This window comes from Hirundo rustica, chromosome 17, assembly GCF_015227805.2.
Source record: "Hirundo rustica isolate bHirRus1 chromosome 17, bHirRus1.pri.v3, whole genome shotgun sequence".
In the NCBI taxonomy this organism is placed as follows: Eukaryota; Metazoa; Chordata; class Aves; order Passeriformes; family Hirundinidae; genus Hirundo; species Hirundo rustica.
This window is the reverse complement of record NC_053466.1, coordinates 12,648,942-12,668,750: the sequence shown is the minus strand read 5'-3', so window position 1 is coordinate 12,668,750 and position 19,809 is coordinate 12,648,942. Positions and strand designations below refer to the sequence as shown.

Below are 19,809 nucleotides of genomic sequence, written 5' to 3'. Positions count from 1 at the left end.
GGGGCGGTCCCGGGGCGATGCGGGGCGGTCCTGGGCCGGTCCCGGGGCGGTCCCGTGTCCGCCCTTAAAGCGGCGGCGGCGGCGGTTCCCGGGGCGGCGCGGCCGCCATGGACCTGCACATCCTGGAGCACCGGGTGCGGGTGCTGAGCCTGGCCCGCCGCGGGCTCTGGCTCTACACCCACCCGCTGCTCAAGCTGCTCTTCCTGCCCCAGCGCTGCCGGTACCGGCCTTTCTTCCCCCACCACCCTCCTCTTCTTCCCCCGACTCTCGGCCCCGGGAGACGCCGGAGGTTTTGGGATCAGCAGCACCGATTTCTTCTTCTTCAGATGCAAGTTCTTCAGCCTGACGGAAACCCCCGAGGATTACACGGTCATGCTGGACGAGGAGGGCTTCAAAGGTACGGAGCTGCGGGCAGGGCGGGCTGGCACCGCGGGCACGGGCTGTGCGCGTCCGCAGCCCGGCTCCACGCCTGGGCCGCAGGGAGCGAGTCCCGGCTTGTGCTCGGCTCCCTCGGAACATGCCCGTGCCGGCCCCTCGGCGCCTGCGCCGGGGAGGTACCGGCTTGCCCGGCCGAGGCTCTGCCGGCGTGGCTGCCCTCGCTCCGCAGCTCCTCCCGGGCAGAGCTGTCACCCGGCTCGTGGCACCGGCTGCTCCCGGCAGGGCGCTGAGACCTCCCGGGATGCCCGCGGGCAGCGCTCCAGGCTCTAGCAGCCCTCCTGTCATCATTCCCGTGTCCGATTTCATCCCGTCCCTCCGCCCGCTGAGGGTCAACTGAGGCTTTTGGCAGAGGAGGGCGAAGCGCAGGCCCAGCCAGGCTGGCAGGGACGAGGCCTGTCCGGCAGCAGGGCCCAGCTTTTGGGGTGTCCTGGGGAGGTTTGATCCCTTCCAAGCCAGTCCTTCTCCCAGGGATGTGCCGGTTGGTGCCGTCCCCAGCGCCGGTGACCCGGCGTGTGCCGTGCATCACCTCACCGCCGGCCCTGCCGGGGGTACCAGCCCGACGGGCTGAGCCGGAGCCTCCGCATCCCGGCCCGGCTTCCCACGCCCAAACCTTCCTGCCGAGGCCGCGGGAGCCGGGCACAGCGGATCCTTGGCCGTGGCCCAAGGAACAAGGGTCAGCGCTCCGGCCACGGGCGCTCACGGCCGGGCCGCAGGCTCACCTCCTTTTGCTGGGGAACGGGACCGCGTCCCGGGCTCTCCCTGCTCCCAGAGCCAGAGCTGTTCCCCATGTATTGTTTTATTTCGGGGCCTGCGGACAAACGTTCCTCGATCCCGAGGGGAGGGCGGGAAGTGCTGAACAATGGTCCGGTGAGCCTGCGGCCCCGCAGTGCCCTGTGAGCCCCCTTGGCCAGTGTCCTGCCAGCGTCCCCCCGCCGCTGGGCTGGAAGGGGACCCCCAGCAGAGGAGAGCTGCACCCCCTGCCCTTGGGGATCGGGATTAAGCCCTGGGTGGGTGACACAGAGACAGCGGCGTCCCCTTGCATTTAGCCTTGCCCAGGGTGGTGTTGAAAAGCAATTAAACATCGAGTTCTGGGACAGATCCCCATGTCCCGGAGTCCCTGTCCCACCCCCACTGTTCCCAGCACTGGGCCCTGGGCCGGAGCCGAGGCTGTTCTGGCGCTTCCTGCACAGGAACAGGCGCTGGGAACACCCGCCGAGGCCCTGGATCCGGCCGCGCTCCCGCCCTGCCCCGGGCCGAGTTTGGAGCGGGGTACGGAGCCTGTCTCCTGATGGGGTCCGTGGGTGCCGGACCCGCCGCCCCTGCGACCTCCCCTCCACCGCCGGGGTGATGAGTTCGGGGTCTCAGCCGGCCTTGGGCACTGGGTGCCCACCGAAGGGCTGAGGCTTGCGTGATCTCCCACGGGAGCTGCTCCCGCTTTTCCTGCATGGGAGGAGTGGGTTGGAGACCCCTTGGGTGCCCTGGCCCGTCCCTTGCTGGGAAGGGGAGCCCAGAGAGGAGGGGGCAGCCTGGCTGAGTCCTGGGGTGCCCCAGCAGTGCCAGCCCCTCTACTGGGCAGGAGCAAGGGGCATGGGAGGCAGCAACAGCTGGCATATGCCCACCCTGCCAACGCCAGCAGGTTTTTGGGGAGCAGCTGTGGCCCTCTGCCAGCCTGGGCTCTCTCCACCAGGCTGGCACCAGGTGCTGGGACTCCCAGGACAGTGGGATGACCTTCACCTTGTCCCTTCCAGTGCCCCATGTGCATCCCTGAGCATTCCCAGCTGGGCTGGGGGCTCGTGGGGGGCAGAGGATGAGCTGGGCAGCCCCATGGCCCCGTGGTGCTGTTTTTGGGGTGCAATGCAAACACCCCCATGTACCCAGCCTAGGGTGCTGGCACAGGGAGGAGAGACACATCTTGGGATTTGGGGGGCTGCAGCCTTGGCCCCCTCATCCCTATGGCCACATCCCAGCGTGGAGCAGCTGAGCCCTGTCTGGCTCATTCCACCTGTGGATGGGGCTCATCTGCACCCCCAAACCGGTGTCCCCACACCTGGGGCTGATCCCACCTTGGCTCCGCTCATCACCCGGGGGACAGTGACACGCAGCGCCCGAGCTGGCACCGGCCCTGTGTCCGGCTGTGCCGAGCCCCGTGGAGCCACCCGCCTCAGTGTCCCTTGTCCCTGGCAGAGCTGCCGCCCTCCGAGTTCATGCAGGTGGCAGATTCCACGTGGCTGGTGCTCAGCGTGGTCTCCAACGGGCGGGAACCCCCCGGCTGCCAGGCCACCGGCGTCACCAAGATCGCGCGGTCCGTCATCGCGCCGCTGGCCGAGCACCACGTCTCGGTGCTGATGCTCTCCACGTACCAGACCGACTTCATCCTGGTGAGTGACGGGCACGGTGGCACCCGGCTGGCTGTGCAAGGGCCCCGCTGTGCCCCGCAGGCCCTGATCCCCTGGCCCGGGGCAGGTGCGGGAGCGGGACCTGCCCGTGGTGATCCACACGCTGGCCGGGGAGTTCGACATCTACAAGGAGGAGGGTGGCGAGTGTGTCCCTGTCACCAGCGATGACGTGAGCAACGGCTTCCTCAAGCCCAAGCCATGTGAGTGACACCGAGCTCTGTGTCCCCTGGGGCCGCCCAGTCCCACCCGGGTGCTCCAGCTGCAGCTGCTGGTACCCATATCCTTGAGGGACCTCCAGGGCCACCCTGTCCCAGGGCCACCCAGTCCCCACCGGGATGATCCAGTTTCCACCAGTGGAACCGACATCCTGGGAGACCCCCGTGGTCACCCAGCACCACCCAAGTCCCTGCCAAGGTGCTCCTGCTCCCACCGGTGGTATTTATTTAACCCAAATGCTCCAGTTCTGGAGGTGCCCATCTGGGGGCACCCAGGGCCACCCTGTCCCCGCCGAGATGCCGCGGCTCCCACCGGTGGCACCCCCGTCCTTTGGGACCCCCGGGCACCCCTCTGCTCCCGGAGAGGCTCCGGGCTGTGGCCACGGGGTGGCACTGCGGGACTGTCCCCGAGCTGTCCCCAGCCCTGACGCGCGGCCGTTCCCCTGCCAGCCGCCAGCCCCATGCTGCACCCGGTGCAGAGCCCCCAGACCCGCTTCTGTGTCCTGACGGTGGCCCCCGACACGCTGCCCGCCATCGCCACCATGCTCATCGACGTCCTCTTCTACTCCCACAGGTGAATCCCGGGGATGGGGACATGGGGGTGGCCTCTTGCCTGGTGCCACCTGAACTGCGGTGACATTGGTCCCTGCCATTGGTCCCAGTGGGTTTTCAGACTCTGGGTGTGTTTTCCAAACTGGTTTTGCCTTCCCGGGAGCTGCACTGTGAGGGGTAGGAGCCCCGAGGTGACACAAGGGACAAAGCCACCACTGTACCAAATCCCAGGGGGGAGACTAGAGCAGGAGAGGGTGGGTTTGGAATGGGCTGGGGGGAGGGGGTGCTCCTGGTTGGGTCCTCCCGTGTCCCCTGGGATGGGGTCCCTTCTGGTGGCGTGCTCCTGCTCCAGAGTGACCGTGGCCTTTTGAGAATGGTGTCACCTGTGAGCTGCAGACCCTGTGGGGCCACCTGCTGCTGTCCCCTATCTCCGCACCCTGCAGCACCCCAGCATGATGCTCAGACACCCAGTGCCGCCACCAAGCCCTCCTCCTCCCCATTTTGGGGGGTCGTGACCCCTCCCTGTGTCCCCTTCCCCCTCAGCAGCCCCCCGTGGGATGCAGCCACCGGCAGCCAGGACCTCGACTCCATCACCTTCTTCTCCTTCTCCCTCATCGAGGGCTACATCTCCATCGTGATGGATGCCGAGACCCAGAAGCGGTAGGTGCCCTCCCTGGGCTGTCTGTCCCTCTGTCCCCGTGTCCGGGGGCTCAGGGAGGGGGTGACACTTGGCTTCACCCCCTCAGCTTCCCCAGCGACCTCCTGCTGACCAGCTCGACGGGGGAGCTGTGGCGGATGGTGCGCATTGGGGGACAGCCCCTCGGCTTCGGTGAGTGTGGCCGCCGTGGCCGTGTCCCCTCTCGTGCCGCTGCCACCCAGGGGGTGCTCTGGGACACCGCTGTCCCCTCAGGTCCCCGGGGCAGGGATCTGACACCTCCTGTGCCCCCCAGACGAGTGCGGCATCGTGGCGCAGATCGCGGAGCCGCTGGCGGCCGCCGACATCTCGGCCTATTACATCAGCACCTTCAACTTCGACCACGCCTTGGTGAGTCCCTGTCCCTCCGCGGGGACCCCGCCGGCCCCGGGGTGTCCCCTGAGGCTGACGCCCCTGCGTCCCCCGGCAGGTCCCCGAGGAGGGCATCGCCGAGGTCATCCAGCTGCTGCAGCAGCGGCAGGAGAGCGGCAGATAGCGGCCGCCTGTCCCCACGCTGTCCAGGCGCGGCCTCTCCCCTCCTCCCCGCCCCTGTTCGTTAATGTTTAATTTTAATGATCCCCCAGCACGGGACAGGGCCGGGCACAGCGTCGCTCCCTCTGTGCTGGGGATGTGGTGGCTTTGGGGACATGGTGGCCTTGCGGCAGTGGGCGTTGGCCCACGGGAGAGGGGTGTGTGCCACCCCCTGTGTGCCACCCCCTGTGTGCCATCCCCTGTGTGCCACCCCCTGTGTGCCATCCCCTGTGCGCCACGCTCTCCCTCCATCCCGGCCTGTGTGGGGTGGGTGGCCCAGGGGACAGTCCGTGTGTCCAGCTGCAGGACGTGCCAAAGAGCAGTGAAGTGCCACCGTGGTGCTATAGGGGACAGCCTGGGGCTGATGGGATGTGTCCCCTTGGGAAGGGAGGGGTGGCCATGATGCTCAGGGACACCTCTGGACCAGCCCCATGGAGGGGAGAGCATTCCTGGAGCTGGGGTTACCCCAGCACCCCAAAAATCTCCATGGGGGCAGTGGGGGGGGGCTCTGATTCACCACCAGCCCTGGCTGTCACCTGCCATGGAGGGGTGACGGTGACACCCAGCCTCTCAACGAGTTGTATTTTCACATAGTTTTTGATAAGTCAATAAAATTCTTATTATTTTTATTTCTGTGTAGCCCAGGGAGGTTGCCCAGAGCTGGTCCCTGTGTTGGTGGCAGGGGCTGGGATGGGACTGGGGGACAGAGTCCCTCTCTGAGGTGACTGCGCCATGGCCACTTTCTCTGCTCTGTATTTTTAGGTGAAAAAATTGGTTAAAGCTGCAGCCCCCAGCAAATCACCAGCCCTGGGGAAACCCAGGCCCACATCTCTGCCCTCCCCCTGCCCCACACTGGGTCAGGCTGCGGGGGGAACTGGGGCATGAGCTCAACCCCAGGCCTGGGGCTGTCCCTGTCACACTGCCACTGTGTCCCCACGTCCTCTTCCCTTGCTGGCAGCACGGCATCCTGTGGCAAAGCGGGGTGCAGGGGCTGGGGGCTGTGCCTTCCTGGGCGTGCTGCAGTCACTGGGTGCCCCCAGGGGCTGCCTGGTCCTCAGCCAGACCCAGCACGAGCGTGGTGGGAACATCTGCTCCCATCCTGTCCCCAAAACCCGTCCCCAAAACCTGTTCCCCGCTGTCCCATGTTCCGGGCAGGACTGTGCCCTGGGCCTGGCACGTCTTGCCCACGTCAGCCCCACACACTTGCAGCCGCCAGTTTCCTGCCAGCCCTCCGGGTGCTCTCTTTCCTGTCTCGGGCCCTTCTCCGAGTCATGGGACACCGGTGACGCGCTCCTGGTGATGAAGAAATTGCCACTGGCCCACGCAATCACTGGCGCTATTTTTGTCCCTGTTGGGTATTGCACAGTCCCGGCCACCCGCTTGCCATCAGCGGGGTGGCCACCAGCGTGGCATCCTGCTGGCCCAGCCCAGGGGGTGACGGTGCCACGTGGAGGGGCAAGGGCCACCTGTGGCCAGGGGAGATCAGCCTTGTGGCAGGGCACGGATGGGTGGATAAGGATGGAACAGGAAGAAGTGGATGGATGGATGGATGGATGATGGATGGATGGATGGATGGATGGATAGATGGATGATGGATGGATGATGGATGGATGGATGGATGGATGATGGATGGATGGATGGATGGATGGATAGATGGATGATGGATGGATGATGGATGGATGGATGGATGGATGGATGGATGGATGGATGGATGGATGGATGGGTGGATGGATGATCATATGGATAGACAGGTTAATGCATAGCTGAACAAGTGGAGGAGTTTTTGGATGTGTGCACAGGATAATGGATGGATGGACAAGTGGACAGACAGGTGGATGGGTGGGTGGATGCATGGATGGATGGATGGATGGACAGCCTGTCTAGGCAGCCTGAGGGATGGACAAACTGCTGTGGAGTGAACAAGATTTTCTCCTGGTTCCTCCACCTCCCCAGGACTGCCCTGGGCACAGCCCTGCCCACCCCGATCCCACCGAGCCCCCCCCAGCCGCCCCTCTGCCGGTGAGGCCCGGGCAGGAGGAAGAGGAGTCCTCAGAGGCAGCTGGTGGAGGGAGCAGACCGGGCACGGCCAGGGCAGGGAAATTTTGGGAAAAGAAAGCACTTCTAAAAGTGAGTCACCGCTGCATCCTTCCTCCTGGAAGGAGCTGTTGATTTCTGGGTTGTCTGCCTCCGCCACCACCAAACTCTCCGAATTACAAATGCGTAAATTCGGCGAAGGTCACCAAAATCAACGGGATTGCGACACACCTCAAAACGCTGATGGGAGACATTCATCTCTAAGGAACGGGAAAACCCCTGTCGGTGCCGGGCTCCACCTGACAGGAAGGGAAGCCCAGGGGGACCAGGGGACAAGGGGAGCGCCCTGGGTGCTGCTGGTGGCGCCGAGGCCGTGCCAGCCCCGGGCGGTGCCGGTGGGGCCGTGCCGAGCCCCGGGGCTGCAGCTCTCGGCGCCCCCGGTGTTCCCGTGGGTGCTGCCGGGCAGAGAGGCCAAGCCTGGTGTCCCTCACCCGGTTCAGCACCCAGATTTGTCACCCAGAGGTGTGGGTGGGTGTGAGCAGGAGGATGGAGCATCCCCCAGAGCATCAGGCAGTGCTGGGATGCTCTGCACTTCCCGCACTTCCACCTCCCTCCTTGCCAAGGTAGATTTTTGCCTTCCGCAGCTGGATTTGGGGCACAAAACACCTCGTGGTGGCACATGGGTGACATGGCCCCGCTGCCCTCTTTTGCATTGGGGTTTCGGGGCGGCCGGCGCCGGTTTCAGTTCAACCTGTTAGGTGCTGAGCGGCGCCGCCAGCGTGAACCAGAAAGTCTCTTTCCCAAGGAGCCGGGACTCGGGGGTCCTGCCAGATCCGGGATGAGCCGTGGGACCGCAGCCTTCCAGGCTGGACCCACCCGGACTCCCTCGAGGAACTGACTCGAAGAAATCCCCATCATCCGTCCGACCCCATTTCCTCCCGCCTCTGCCCTCACCCTCATTGGCCCCCGGGACGCGGCTTCACTTCTCGTTGGGTCCCTCGGAAGTGGGGATGACTCGGGTGCGCTTTAAAAGCCGAGCTTCCCCATCGCCGAGCGCTTAAGGAAGTGGCTTGCGCGCCCGGCAGCCCCGGGCGGACACCCTGCCCCGGCCATGCGGTGCGACGGGCGGCCCTGGGGCGTGCTGGCAGGTACGTGTGTGCCCGTGTCCCGTGTGCCCGTGTGCCCGTGTGCCCGTGTGCCCGTGTCCCGTGTGCCCGTGTCCCCGTGTCCCGTGTGCCCGTGTCCGGCCGGGAGCCGCGAGGGAGCGCGGCCGCGGGGCGCCCATGGCGGTGCCCTGGCAGATGGCACCGAGGCTGTGCCCGGCAGTGTCGCCTCCCTCGGGCGCTGGCGGGGACATTCCCCGCTGTGGCACATGGGGGGCACCGGGAGCGGGCAGCCTGGGAGACAGGGGATGCAGGAGGGGACAGTTTGGGGACCAGTGGCAGAAGGTCAGGCGTCAGCTCGCCCCGAGAGACGGCGGCTGTGTCAGCCCAGTGCCGTATCCAAAGTCCTGTGGGTGACAGCGGGACCGGGACAGGGGCTGGCCAGAGCTGGACAGCGGGACTGGATCCAGGAGTGTCGCTGCTGTCCCCTCTTTTGCGGTGGCCCGCGCTGGCAGGGGGAGCTGCTGGAGCGGCTGCCGAGGTTGGTCCGCGCATCCCGACTGCTCCACGGCATCTCCAGCGCTCTCATCCTCCTCCCCGCCGGGTCCCCAGCAGGTTTTAGGCGCGGGGGCTGGGGACAGGGACTGTGGGGCCGGCAGCATTTCTGGAGGAGGGGTGGTGACCCTGGGAGAGAGGTTTGTGTCCCTGCGCCCAGCGATGCCCCAACGGCCCCTGACTGCCTCCTCTTCCTCCGCAGCTGTCGCCAAAGGGCTCCTGATCCTCTGGGCAGTGCCGGGCCAGGGGGGCAGGTCCCCGCTGGCCCCCACCGTGCCCCAGACCCAGGCGCTGGTGAGGCTCATGGCCGAGGACGCGCAGGAGCTCTTCAGCTTCTACGTGAGTCCCCTTCCCCAGGGCAAGGCGTCCCGCCTGTCCCCTCCGCAGGGCAGGTGCGGGGCGGTCCCACATCCCCGTGCTGCTTCCACATCCCTGATCTTCCTCTCCGATCTCTGGGCAGGAGAGGGAGCAGCACCTGGCCATCCACAACATCTGCCGCACCAACGATCCCCCCGAGTGGCTGCAGAGGCCGGCGAAGGGGCCCTGGGGGCTGCGGAGGCTGCGGAGGCCCATGATCCACATGGAGCAGGCGCTGCAGGACATCATCCGGCACCAGCGCGACCTCCACCACCCCGAGGCCGAAATCCTTCGCCGCTTGAGCAGGACCCACCGGAAGGTGCGAGCGCTCCTCAACAACCTGGCGGGGCTCTTCCCGGCCCCCAGCCCTCGCCCCGGCCGCCGGCCGCTCCCCAGCCCCGCGGCATCCCTCAGCATCTTCCGACAGAAGCTGCAGGGGTGCCAGATCCTCTGGAGCTACGCCCGCTTCATGGCCGAGCGCAGCGCCGAGCTGGACGCCGGGAGCCGCCGGACGCGCCGGAGATCGCACCGGGGCTCACGGCCGCCTGCACGCCCCTAGGGCAGCCCGGCCGGCACCGGAGCTCCCGTCTGCATCCTCTCCGCCATCTCCAGCTCGCGAGACGCGATCCCGACCCCATTCCCAGGATGGAGAGGCAGCCGATGGCGGGGATGCACCACGGAGCCCTTCTCGCCTCACCGGAGCGGGGGCTCAGATGCACTGACAGCATCTCCCGCCGCTTCGGCTCCTCGTGGGGACCCCGATGTCCCCGTGCCACCGCTGGGCTGCAGGACAGCCCTGGCTGGCTCTCCCACGTCCTGCCCCACTTCCCCGTGGATCCAGGCGGCCCCAGTGGGGCCGGGTGTCCCCCGGGAGCTGTTCCCTGTCCCCGAGCCCTGCCGGATTTTCCAGTGATTCAATGGGTCGGGTGACACAGCCTGACTAAGAGCTGCTGGCCCAGCACCCGCCACCCCACCGGGCCCACGGAGAGCGCTGCTGCCACCGGCGACTGTCACCGGTGTTGCCGCTCCCTGCCCGCTCCGCGCCGGCTCTGCTCCCAGAGCGGAATCCTGCGTCCCCGCACAGTGTGCGTGCCTCTGTGCTCAGTGTCCCTCTGTGCTCAGTGTCCCTCTGTGCTCAGCGTCCTTCTGTGCTCAGTGTCCCTTTGCACATCCCTGTCCTCATCCCTCAGTGTCTCCTGTGCTCTGTGTCCCCGCTCTCAGTGTCCCCAGGCTCACTCCTGCGCACTGGGTGTTCCCATACTCCCAGCATCCCTGTCCCCTCCGTGTCCCCCCAGAGCCTCCCAGGCCGTGCCACCACAGCCCAGCAGGGACTGGGCTCTGGCTGCTGCACTGTGACAGTGGGGGGCAGCCCTCACTGCCTCCCCCCTAATTTATACATTAGTATTTGTGTGTTTATTGTATTTATTGATTATTGGGGTTAACTTAACTCCTGCAGGTTGCAGAAGTATTTAAGGACATTTCTAATATATAAATATCTATTTTTATTATATTTTTGTACGGTGTTAAACTGTGAACATCACAAGGATTTATTTATGTATATTGATATTTTTGGTACACAGAGAAGGGCAGTGCCCCCGCCCACGTGGCACTTCTTTATTTTTGTACGATGGCAGAAGGAAATAAAGTGCTGACCTTGGCCAATGGGCCACCACTGAGACGTCGTGTCCCTGGGTCCCTTTGTCCCTTGTCTGTCCTGGTGGCTGTGGGCAGATATTCTGGTGGCCGGGTTGTGCCTGATGTCCTTGCCGGGGCACAGGGGACGTGACATGGAGGGGGACATGTGGGACAAGGTGCTGTGACACACAGCGTGGCACATGCCGGGATGTGGCCCGTGGCACGGCACAGAATGTGGCACACGATGGGATGTGGCACAGGACGTGGCACGCAGCAGTGTGACATGGGGCATGTGCTGTGAGAGGCTGTGGTGTGCCACCACAGGGCCTGGCACTGCCGGGAAGGCGCCGTGCCGTGGTGTGGCACAGGCCACACGACACCTGGTGCCACCTGTCACGGCCCTGTCCGGGCCATCACCGCAGCCACACTGAGCACAGCGTCCTCTGGGCCACCACGGGGACCGGGCCACCCACTGCCACCGGTCCCTCTGAGTCAAAAATCCTAAGACCTGGTCATGTGTCCCCATGGAGTCACTCGTTCCCCGTGGGTGCCGTGTGCGGTGCCGCCGGACTGCCCGGCTCTGCCGCCGGCACTGCAGCCTGAGTCAGTCCCGGGAGCATCGCCACCGGGACGGCCGCCACGGCCCTCTGGGGACACTCGTGGTGGGACAATGTCACCATGAAACAACCTGGGCCAGCTTGGCGTGCCGTGGGTGACCGTGACGGTGACCGTGACTGTGCCACCACCCAGCCGCCCACCCAGCTCTGGAGAGGGCAGCAGAGGGGAGGCTGCAGGTACGTGACCCCCCTGGGACTGTGGGGAGGGCTGGGGTGACACCAGCTGAGTGTCACTGAAGGGGTGGTGGCTTCTCTGGTGTCCCCAAGGCGACACCCAAGGGGAGCCCAGTGCCCACTCGTGTGGGTGACGCCTGTGGGATGGCACTGCTGGGTGGCACCGGTGGGGCACAGGGACAGGGTGAGGCAGCCCCGGCAGGGCCCCACCGTGACTCAAAGGGGAATTCGGTGCCCTCCGTTCTTCGGCTCTGGGTTTCCCCGGGACGGGAGCACCTGCCTGGCTCAGCCCCCCGGGAGGGCCCCCGGGCACCCCCATCCCACAGCAGCCTCAGCCCCACACCGGGGGACACCCCAGGGCTTTTGGTGACCCTGGAATGTGGGGGTCCCCCCTGCACGGGGACACCGCGGGATGGGACCGGGAGAGGAGCCAGAGGGGGATAAGGATGGGGCATGGGGGGCAGTTATGGGGTGGGGCAGTAATGGGGGGAGCTGGGGCAGTTCAGGGAGGGGCTGGGGCGGGGGGACAATGATGGGATGGGGAAGGGCAGGAGGGGACAGCTGCTGGTTGGGAGGGGAGAGGTCTGGGGTGGGGAAGGGGCAGGGAGCAGCTCCGGAGCCGGGATGGGGCAGCTCTGAGTTGCGATGGGGCGGCGGGGCAATTATGGGATGGGGAGAGGCCAGTTCTGGGCTGGGGCAGCAGGGGGCAGCACGGGGACAGGGATGGGACAGGGATGGGACAGGGATGGGACAGGGATGAGACAGGGATGGGACAGGGATGGGACAGGGATGGGACAGGGATGAGGACAGGGATGGGACAGGGATGGGACAGGGATGAGGACAGGGATGGGACAGGGATGGGACAGGGATGAGACAGGGATGGGACAGGGATGAGGACAGGGATGGGACAGGGATGGGACAGGGATGAGACAGGGATGGGACAGGGATGAGGACAGGGATGGGACAGGGATGAGACAGGGATGGGACAGGGATGAGGACAGGGATGGGACAGGGATGGGACAGGGATGAGACAGGGATGGGACAGGGATGAGACAGGGATGGGACAGGGATGGGACAGGGATGAGACAGGGATGGGACAGGGATGAGGACAGGGATGGGACAGGGATGGGACAGGGATGAGACAGGGATGGGACAGGGATAGGACAGGGATGGGACAGGGATGAGGACAGGGATGAGGACAGGGATAGGACAGGGATGGGACAGGGATGGGAGAGGGATGGGACAGGGATGGGACAGGGATGGGACAGGGATAGGACAGGGATGAGGACAGGGATGGGACAGGGATGAGGACAGGGATGGGACAGGGATGGGAAAGGGATGGGACAGGGATGGGACAGGGATGGGACAGGGATAGGACAGGGATGAGGACAGGGATGGGACAGGGATGAGGACAGGGATGGGACAGGGATGAGGACAGGGATGGGACAGGGATGGGACAGGGATGGGACAGGGATGAGCGAGAGTGGCATAGCGATGAGGAAGGGGCAGCATAGGGACAGGGAAGAGGGAACGGCAGGGGGACAGGGATGCGACAGAGAGGCATCATGGGGACAGGCAAGGGGACAGGGACGGGGTGCGGTGTCCGCGATGGAGCTGGGGACAGTTACGGGCAGGGATGCACAGAGGGGACCGCTCCGAAGGGCACAGAGCAGCAGCATGGCAGCGGTGGCCTTGGAACACCCTGGGCAGGTCGGCGGTGGGGAGGGAGGGGACAGTGCGGACAGCTGTCCCCTGACCAACCTGCCCCAGCTCTTCCTGGGGCTCCCAGACCCCACAGGTCGCCGACCCTCAGCCTCCTCTGACAGGGAGGGCTGGCTCTCCCCGTCCCCGCTTCCCGCTCCCTCCTTGGGACACCCTGGGACCCCCGCCCCTGTCGCCATCTCCTCATGCTCCTGCACCCCGTTCCTGCTGCCTGTCTCCACGGGGCATGGGCACAGGATCCGTGGGGGATATTCCTGTTACCAAAGGGATTGGGAAAGGGGATATTCCTGGGCGTCATCTCCCATCCTGGTACCTCCCACCCTGGCATCTCCCGTGCTGCCATCTCCCTATCCAGCCTGCCTGGACTAGGAATTCGGTTTTTCCCACCGGAGCATCCCCCCCTGCAGAGGCTCAGCGTTCCCCCGCGGGTTTGTCTTTTTTCCTAGAGAAAACCCATCCTTTAGTCCTAAGGCTTTTGCCCCAAGGGCTGAGCTGGTGGGGACAATGGTGGTGACACCGGTGGCGACACTGATGCCACCTTGATGGTCCCACCATGCCCAGGGGTCCCACACCACTCAGGGGACACCAAAGCCCAGCTCAGCTCCAGCCTGGACTCAGTCGCTCCCGAGAAATCCAGGAAAAGGTCAAATCCATGTCAACCCCTGCACACAACCCCCCAGGACGTTCCCTATGCTAATAATTAAGTGTTACAAATTCCTCAGCTAATTAATTGCGTCAGGCCATCAGATGTCCGTCAAAGTGCTGGTCCCCATATCCCAAAAAGATTTGGGATGAGGCTGGAAGGTCGGAGATGGAGCTCATGGTCCCCACCCTCCACAGTCCCCAGCTCATCGCTGATGTCCCGCTAAGACCAGACTGGGCTGAGGCATCAGTGCCACCGGCAAAGCAGGCTGGTCCTTGATGGGGAAACTGAGGCACGCAGTAGCTATGGCCCAACTCCACCAGCACGGGGTGGGGGTCTCCGTGTCCCCCCTCCCCGTGTCCCCCCGCCAAAGGGAGGACACCCGGGGTGGCGGTGGCTCTTGCGTCATCGTTCCTGTGACTGTCACCGCCGGTTCACCTGCCGGGGCACAAACTTGTTAAACCTGATTAAAGTTTCAGTTCGGCCACGGTGAGGAAAAAAAAAAAAAATACACAGTAGGGAAAAAAAAAAAAAAAAAAATCCATTTAACCTGTTTTTCACCCAAATCGGGCAGCGAACAGCCCCTCAGCGTGCTGATCCCGTGGGATCCCCACGAGACGGTGACCCAGCGCCCTCCTGTCTGCTCCAGCACCCTCTGCCCGCTCCGGGCAGGGGAAAGCCCCGCCGAGGGAAGGGTTAACCCTGGGGGGGCAGGTCCGGCCTCTCCCCCTGGGTGGGTTTGTCCTTTTTCCTGCAGAAAACCCACCCTTTACTGATAATGCTTTTGCCCGAAGGGATGAGCCTGCGGCGGGCTGGGGACACCGCTGCCACCGCGGCCATCCCGCAGTGACCGAGGCGCCCCGCCACCGCTTCCCCGCGCCTTCCATCTCTCCAAAACTCCCCCGAACCCCCAAACCAGACTTTTTTACCTCCTTCGGTTTATTGCCTGCTCCGGCAGCCAGCGGGGAAGCCGCGGCCCGGGGAAGGGGACCCGGGGGTGAAAGTGCTTTGCGGCTCCTGAGTCACAGCATCGCGCGTTCGCCGCCGCGCCTCGACACCCCCGAACCCCACGTGGGGCCGCGCACTTCCCTTGGGGGGGGTCCCAGCCCACCCACTTCCCCGAGCCCCCGCGTAAAACAAAAGGCGACGCAAAATCCTGTGACATCAACTTTTTTCAGAAGTTGATTTGTAAGAATCATTCATGATCTCCAAACCTTCTTCCTTTTGCAGTTCAAATTGAAGTAACCATAGCTGGCCATTCTCTCCCACCCCCCATCTCCACCCCCACTTCATAGGAGGCTGGACCGGTATATAAACCCCGAGAAGTCCCCCAGTATGAACATGAATTTCTGAAAACTTCCTCTGCCAACACCAATCCCTATTAAGTCGCTCCCGGGACGCGGCTCACAATGAAGTTCGTGCCGGCAGGTAAAAAAAAAAAAAAAGATATATATATATATATCTACCTCGACTTTGGAGATACTACTTCCCCTTCTCCCCCCTCCCCCTTTTTTCCTCCCCCTCCCCTCCTTTTGCCGGTGATGCTCGGGTGCAGGCGGGTCCCGGCTGGATGCCGCCGCTGGAGCCGGAGCGAGGGCTCCCGCCGCGCTGCGTCCCCCCCGGGATGAGCATCTCTGGGAATTGGCAGCGGGAGCGGAGCGCGGCGCTGGCGCGGTGCAGCCAACATCTGGACACTTATATAACTGGAAATGCTTCCAAGAGGGAAAAAAAAAAAAAAAATCTCAAGGAGGGGGGGATTTTTTTTTTTCTTTTTTGTACTTTTCAATACTTCCCCCCCCCCCCCCCTCCTGCTTTTCCTCCTTCTGGGTCCCCCGATGCCGCGAGCCGCTGCCGTGTCGGGAGCGCTGGGAGGATGGGGAGGCTGCCAAGTGCGGGAGGAGGGTTGGAGGGAGCAGCCCCCACACCAGAAGCCCTTTCTGGGGGGTCCCACGGGGCAGCACCCACCTGGCACCCCCCACCCACCCAGCCCCTGGCCCACGTGGGTGCCGAGCCTCCCGCGCCCAGCTGTGAAATGGGCAGGAGCGGCGGCCGGGGGGACACAGGCAGAGGGGAATCAGGGAATGTGACCCGGGGGCGAGGGGAGGCTGGGTCCCCCCGTCCCGCGCGGGAGGGGAGCGGCGGCTCAGGGATCGGAGCACGCCCAGGTAAGTCCTCTCCCACCTGGGCAGGGTAAATAAATCGAGGCTTGGATTACCGGGCACCGGCGGCACGTCCGAGGCGCTGACAAGTGCGGGCGACTTCGGCTCTCGTCACGGCCCGGGGACTTCGCCTGGCAGCACCCCCGCGGCGGGCACGGGACCCCCACCCTGAGGGTGGCATCCAGGTCACCCAGCAGCGGTGACACCCGGGCCACCCTCCCCGAGGATGCCCAGCGCAGTGGCTCTAGAAGCGCTTTGGCCTCCCCGAACAGAGATGCGTCCCGGTTTGGGGGATTCCCCCTGGACTGGGGGCCGCAGAGCCCCTCTCTCAGGAGGGGACGCCGGGGCGACCCAGCTGCCGGAGGCTCAAGGGTGCCCTTGTTCCGCGTCCAGGGATTTCCTGGCTGGAGCCTCTGGCAGCTGCGTCGTCTCTCCCCAGGACTCCTCGGCGCTGCGCCCGCTTGTCAGACGGGGAAACTGAGGCAGGCGGTGGGGCCGGGGGCGGGAGGGAGGAGGGAGGGCACGCCGAGAGCAGGTTTCCTTGCGGGAGCCCCGCTGAGTCAGCCGGCCCGGGGTGGGGCCTTGCTCCCGAAGCGCCCGGACCAGGATAACGGAGGAAAAAGCGTCTTGCGCGTTTGATCGAACCCGACAGGTCGCCACCGGGCCGGTTGCGAAATGTGGGAATGCTGCGGGGCCCCGCGCCGGGAAGGGAGGCGGGGGAGCCCCTGCCGGAGGGCAGGTGAGGGGCACGGCAGCGGGACGGGAGCTGCGGCACGGCCGGGACGGCAGAGAGGGGGGTCTGGGGATTCCAGCTGAGCTGGACGCACAGCCGAGCGGGAAGAGTCCCCGCTCCAGCTGGACACCCTCCTCAGGGCTCCTGGAGCCGGGGTCATCCTCGGCGGATGCTCCGCATCAGCGGCAACGCGGTCCCCGTGGGGCACCTCCGCCTGGCCCCGGTGCCCAGCGTGACTCCGGCCTCTCTCTCCACACAGGCGTCGTGCCCTTCGTGGCCCTGCTCCTGCTGCAGCGGCGGCCGGTGGCCGGCCGGGCGCTGCTGGTGACCGGCTCCGGCTGCCCCAGCCACAGCTTGTGCCGCTCCAACGTGCAGGAGCAGACCCGCAGGCAGGTGGCCGTGCTCAACGCCACCGCCCAGGAACTCTTCAGCCTCTACGTAAGTGGAGCTTGGGGATGGCGGCGGGGGGAGTCGAGGCACGAGTGCGTGAAGCGGGAGGGCTGGGGACACCGCGGGGACGGTGGCAGGGGGGACACGGGGGACGTGGGGTGACGCTCGCCTCTCCCCCCAGCTGAAGTGCCAGGGAGAACCGTTCAGCAGCGAGAGCGACAAGCTCTGCAACCCAGCTGGCATCTTCTTCCCCGCTTTCCGCGTCAACCGGACGAGCGAGAGGAAGGAGGTGATGGTGGCCATGTACAAGCTCTTCGCCTTCCTCAACGCCTCGCTGGGCAACATCACGCGCGACCAGGAGGAGCTCAACCCCATGGCCAAAGAGCTCCTCGAGAGGCTGCACAACACCACCAAGACCACCCGAGGCCTCATCTCCAACCTCACCTGCCTCCTCTGCAAGAACTACAACATCTTCCAGGTGGACGTCAGGTACGGGGACAGCTCCAAGGGCAAGAGCGCCTTCAAGAAGAAGCAGCAGGGCTGCCAGGTGCTCAGGAAGTACGTGCAGGTCATCGGCCAGGCGGCACGTGTCCTCCTACCTCATCTCGGCCCCTCATGAGCGCCTGCCCAGGCACCGCTGCCTTTCTGCTGCTGGCCGGCCTCGCCGCCGCCTCCCGAATTCCCGCCTTCCTATTTATTACCTGGACCCTGCGCTGGCCCCATCCGCCCTCCGGTAATTTATTGCCCCTTGAGGGGGCGAGCGTTGCAGCCCGGAGTGACCCGGGCAGAGCAGAGACAGCATCCAGCAGGACGAGGCAGAGCATCCCCGAGGAGATGCCGGGGCGTGGGCTGGTCCCGGGATGTGCCTCAGCCATCCCCGTGCTCCCGTGGGGCGCGGGGAGCCGTGGGGGCTGGCGGCAGGGCCGGACTCTGTCCCCCACGGTCGGTGTCGTTGTGGGGAGCCGTCGGACAGACGCCCCTGAGCACCGTCTGAAAGCTGTCACTTCCCTGGAAAAAGGACTGCGAGGAAGGACGTTGGGATCCAGTGGCTGGCAGGGACGTGGGGACATGGGGACACGCTCCCCCTGCACACTTTAAGGCTGGGCTCCCCTGCAAGGAGCCAAACTGAGGGTACTGGTGGCTGTGCTGGCTGGGGCTGGGTCCCACCGTCTGGGACAAGGCCACCTGTGTGGGACAGTCACCCCACTGTGGAGCATCATCCCCCCGCGCGGGCACGGCGGGGCACGGAACGTCCTCTCCTTTGGAAAAGTGCTTTTCCCACTGGAAGAGCTCTGAATGTACTAACGGCCAAGAGCTTGGCTTCCCACGGCTGAATTCAGCCCTGGCATGGGGACATGGGACAAGGGGACATGGGGACATGGGACGCAGAGACACATGGATGTGGGACATGGGGACGTGGGGACACAGGGGCGGGCCCCAGGCCGGTGGCAGGTGGCGCTGGCTCGCTCCTGGCACCAGAGCGGGCTGTGAGGATTATTTATTGCCTCCGTTGAAAGCCCAGAGTGCACTGAGAGCTGACTTTTAATAATTTTATTGTTAATAATAATTAATAATTATTAATAAGATTTGTGGTAATATATTCATGGAATTCTATTTAAATATTTATTTTTTTATACTTCTTGCCCTACTTTTTTTTTTTTTTTTTTTTTTTTTAATAAACCAATAGAAACAGACTGTATTTGGCTGCTCTTTGTTGGTCCCTTTTGTGCTCACCCTCAGACAACTCTGCTCTCCCAAAGCACCCTCGGGGCTGCCCCAAAACCACTCAAGGCATCGCTGTGGATCACAGTCCCCTGCCACCTTGTTCCTTCCTCCCTTCCCACTCGCTATGGGATGGCTGATTTGAAATATATTTTTCCAATAATTTTTGACATTTTTCTGGAGGGGGATGTTTGAATTGACGTGCACCAGCGGCCCAAAAGTTCAGGGACCATCGCGGTGCAGGGCTTGTCCTGGCATGGGGAGCACGGCGGTGTGGGTACCATGGCATGGGTACCATGGCATGGGCACGGTGAGGGGACCATCCCAGGGTGTGCAGCACCGTGCTGTGGGGAGCCCCACTCCCGCAAGCCTGGAAGTTCCTGGGGAAGCTGAGAAAGGCTGGGAAGAGGCTGAGGGAGCTGAGCGAGCATGTGCGAGGTGGAGGGGACACAGCAGATAAAATCACAGCCGCTTCCCAGGCTGTGCTGGGAGAGGCTCAGCAGAGCTTTGCCGGGGCCAAGACCACCTAAGGCTGCACCAGTGCCCCGGTCCTGAGCGAGCGCCTCGCATGGGGCTGTATCGGTTAACAAGAGGCTGATTATACAGGAGACGTTGGAGCAGGATGATGAAATTTTCCTCCTCCTCCGGAGCCCTTGGGCCACTGGCCAAACCTCCCAGGCATGAGACAGCAAGCGGATGAGCTAAGATCCTGTGTGATCATCTCTCGTGTCTCAGAGGAACCCCAACCTAAAGATCATCGCAGAAATTCAGAAGTTGCCCCCTAAGCCCCTCTTCCTGTGCCCCGCAGGGTGGTGCTGCCCTTTTGTGTCCCCCAGCTCCTATGGGAGGTTTCATGGTGTGGGTTTGACCCCAGGCTGGCACTGCCTTGTGCCAGTGGCAGCCTCGAGCTGCACCAGCGGTGCCAGCGGTGCCCATGTCCTGCAGGGCCCTGCTGTCCCTTCGTGGAAGGGGCGAATGCCAGGCTCATCCAGAACCGCAGCCAAGGCACCCAGGGACATCCCTGGATGCCATGGTGTGTCCCCATGCAGGATATGGCTTTCTTCCATCATCCAGCCTGCCACCCCACACACGGGGTGTCCCCTGTGTCCCTGCCCTGGAGGATGCCCATTTTGGGGTTG

General features: G+C 64.4%; 3 protein-coding genes across 5 annotated transcripts; all 3 read left to right on the top strand.

Moving 5' to 3' along the window:
- The first annotated feature begins 78 nt into the window (after nt 1–78).
- On the top strand, nt 79–5,455 carry CASTOR1 (cytosolic arginine sensor for mTORC1 subunit 1). 3 transcript variants are annotated; one of them, XM_040081241.1, is made up of 9 exons: nt 79–220; nt 327–397; nt 2,623–2,816; nt 2,902–3,034; nt 3,500–3,623; nt 4,148–4,261; nt 4,348–4,430; nt 4,552–4,642; nt 4,726–5,455. In XM_040081241.1, the coding sequence occupies exons 1-9, from the start codon at nt 108–110 to the stop codon at nt 4,853–4,855; spliced, it is 1,053 nt and encodes a 350-aa protein (XP_039937175.1). In that variant the 5' UTR covers nt 79–107; the 3' UTR covers nt 4,856–5,455. The 3 variants fall into 3 exon arrangements, with proteins under 3 accessions (XP_039937175.1, XP_039937174.1, XP_039937172.1); XM_040081240.1 differs by having other exon boundaries at nt 4,552–4,646; XM_040081238.1 differs by having other exon boundaries at nt 4,145–4,261; nt 4,552–4,646.
- A 2,891-nt stretch (nt 5,456–8,346) lies between these two features.
- Nucleotides 8,347–9,434, top strand: LOC120760662 (uncharacterized). Its single transcript, XM_040081139.2, has 2 exons — nt 8,347–8,857; nt 8,979–9,434. The coding sequence occupies exons 1-2, from the start codon at nt 8,681–8,683 to the stop codon at nt 9,432–9,434; spliced, it is 633 nt and encodes a 210-aa protein (XP_039937073.1). The 5' UTR covers nt 8,347–8,680.
- Nucleotides 9,435–16,500: 7,066 nt separating this feature from the next.
- LIF (LIF interleukin 6 family cytokine) lies at nt 16,501–18,591 on the top strand. The gene is made up of 3 exons (XM_040081138.2): nt 16,501–16,513; nt 16,581–16,996; nt 17,130–18,591. The coding sequence occupies exons 1-3, from the start codon at nt 16,501–16,503 to the stop codon at nt 17,565–17,567; spliced, it is 867 nt and encodes a 288-aa protein (XP_039937072.1). The 3' UTR covers nt 17,568–18,591.
- Nucleotides 18,592–19,809: the final 1,218 nt, after the last annotated feature.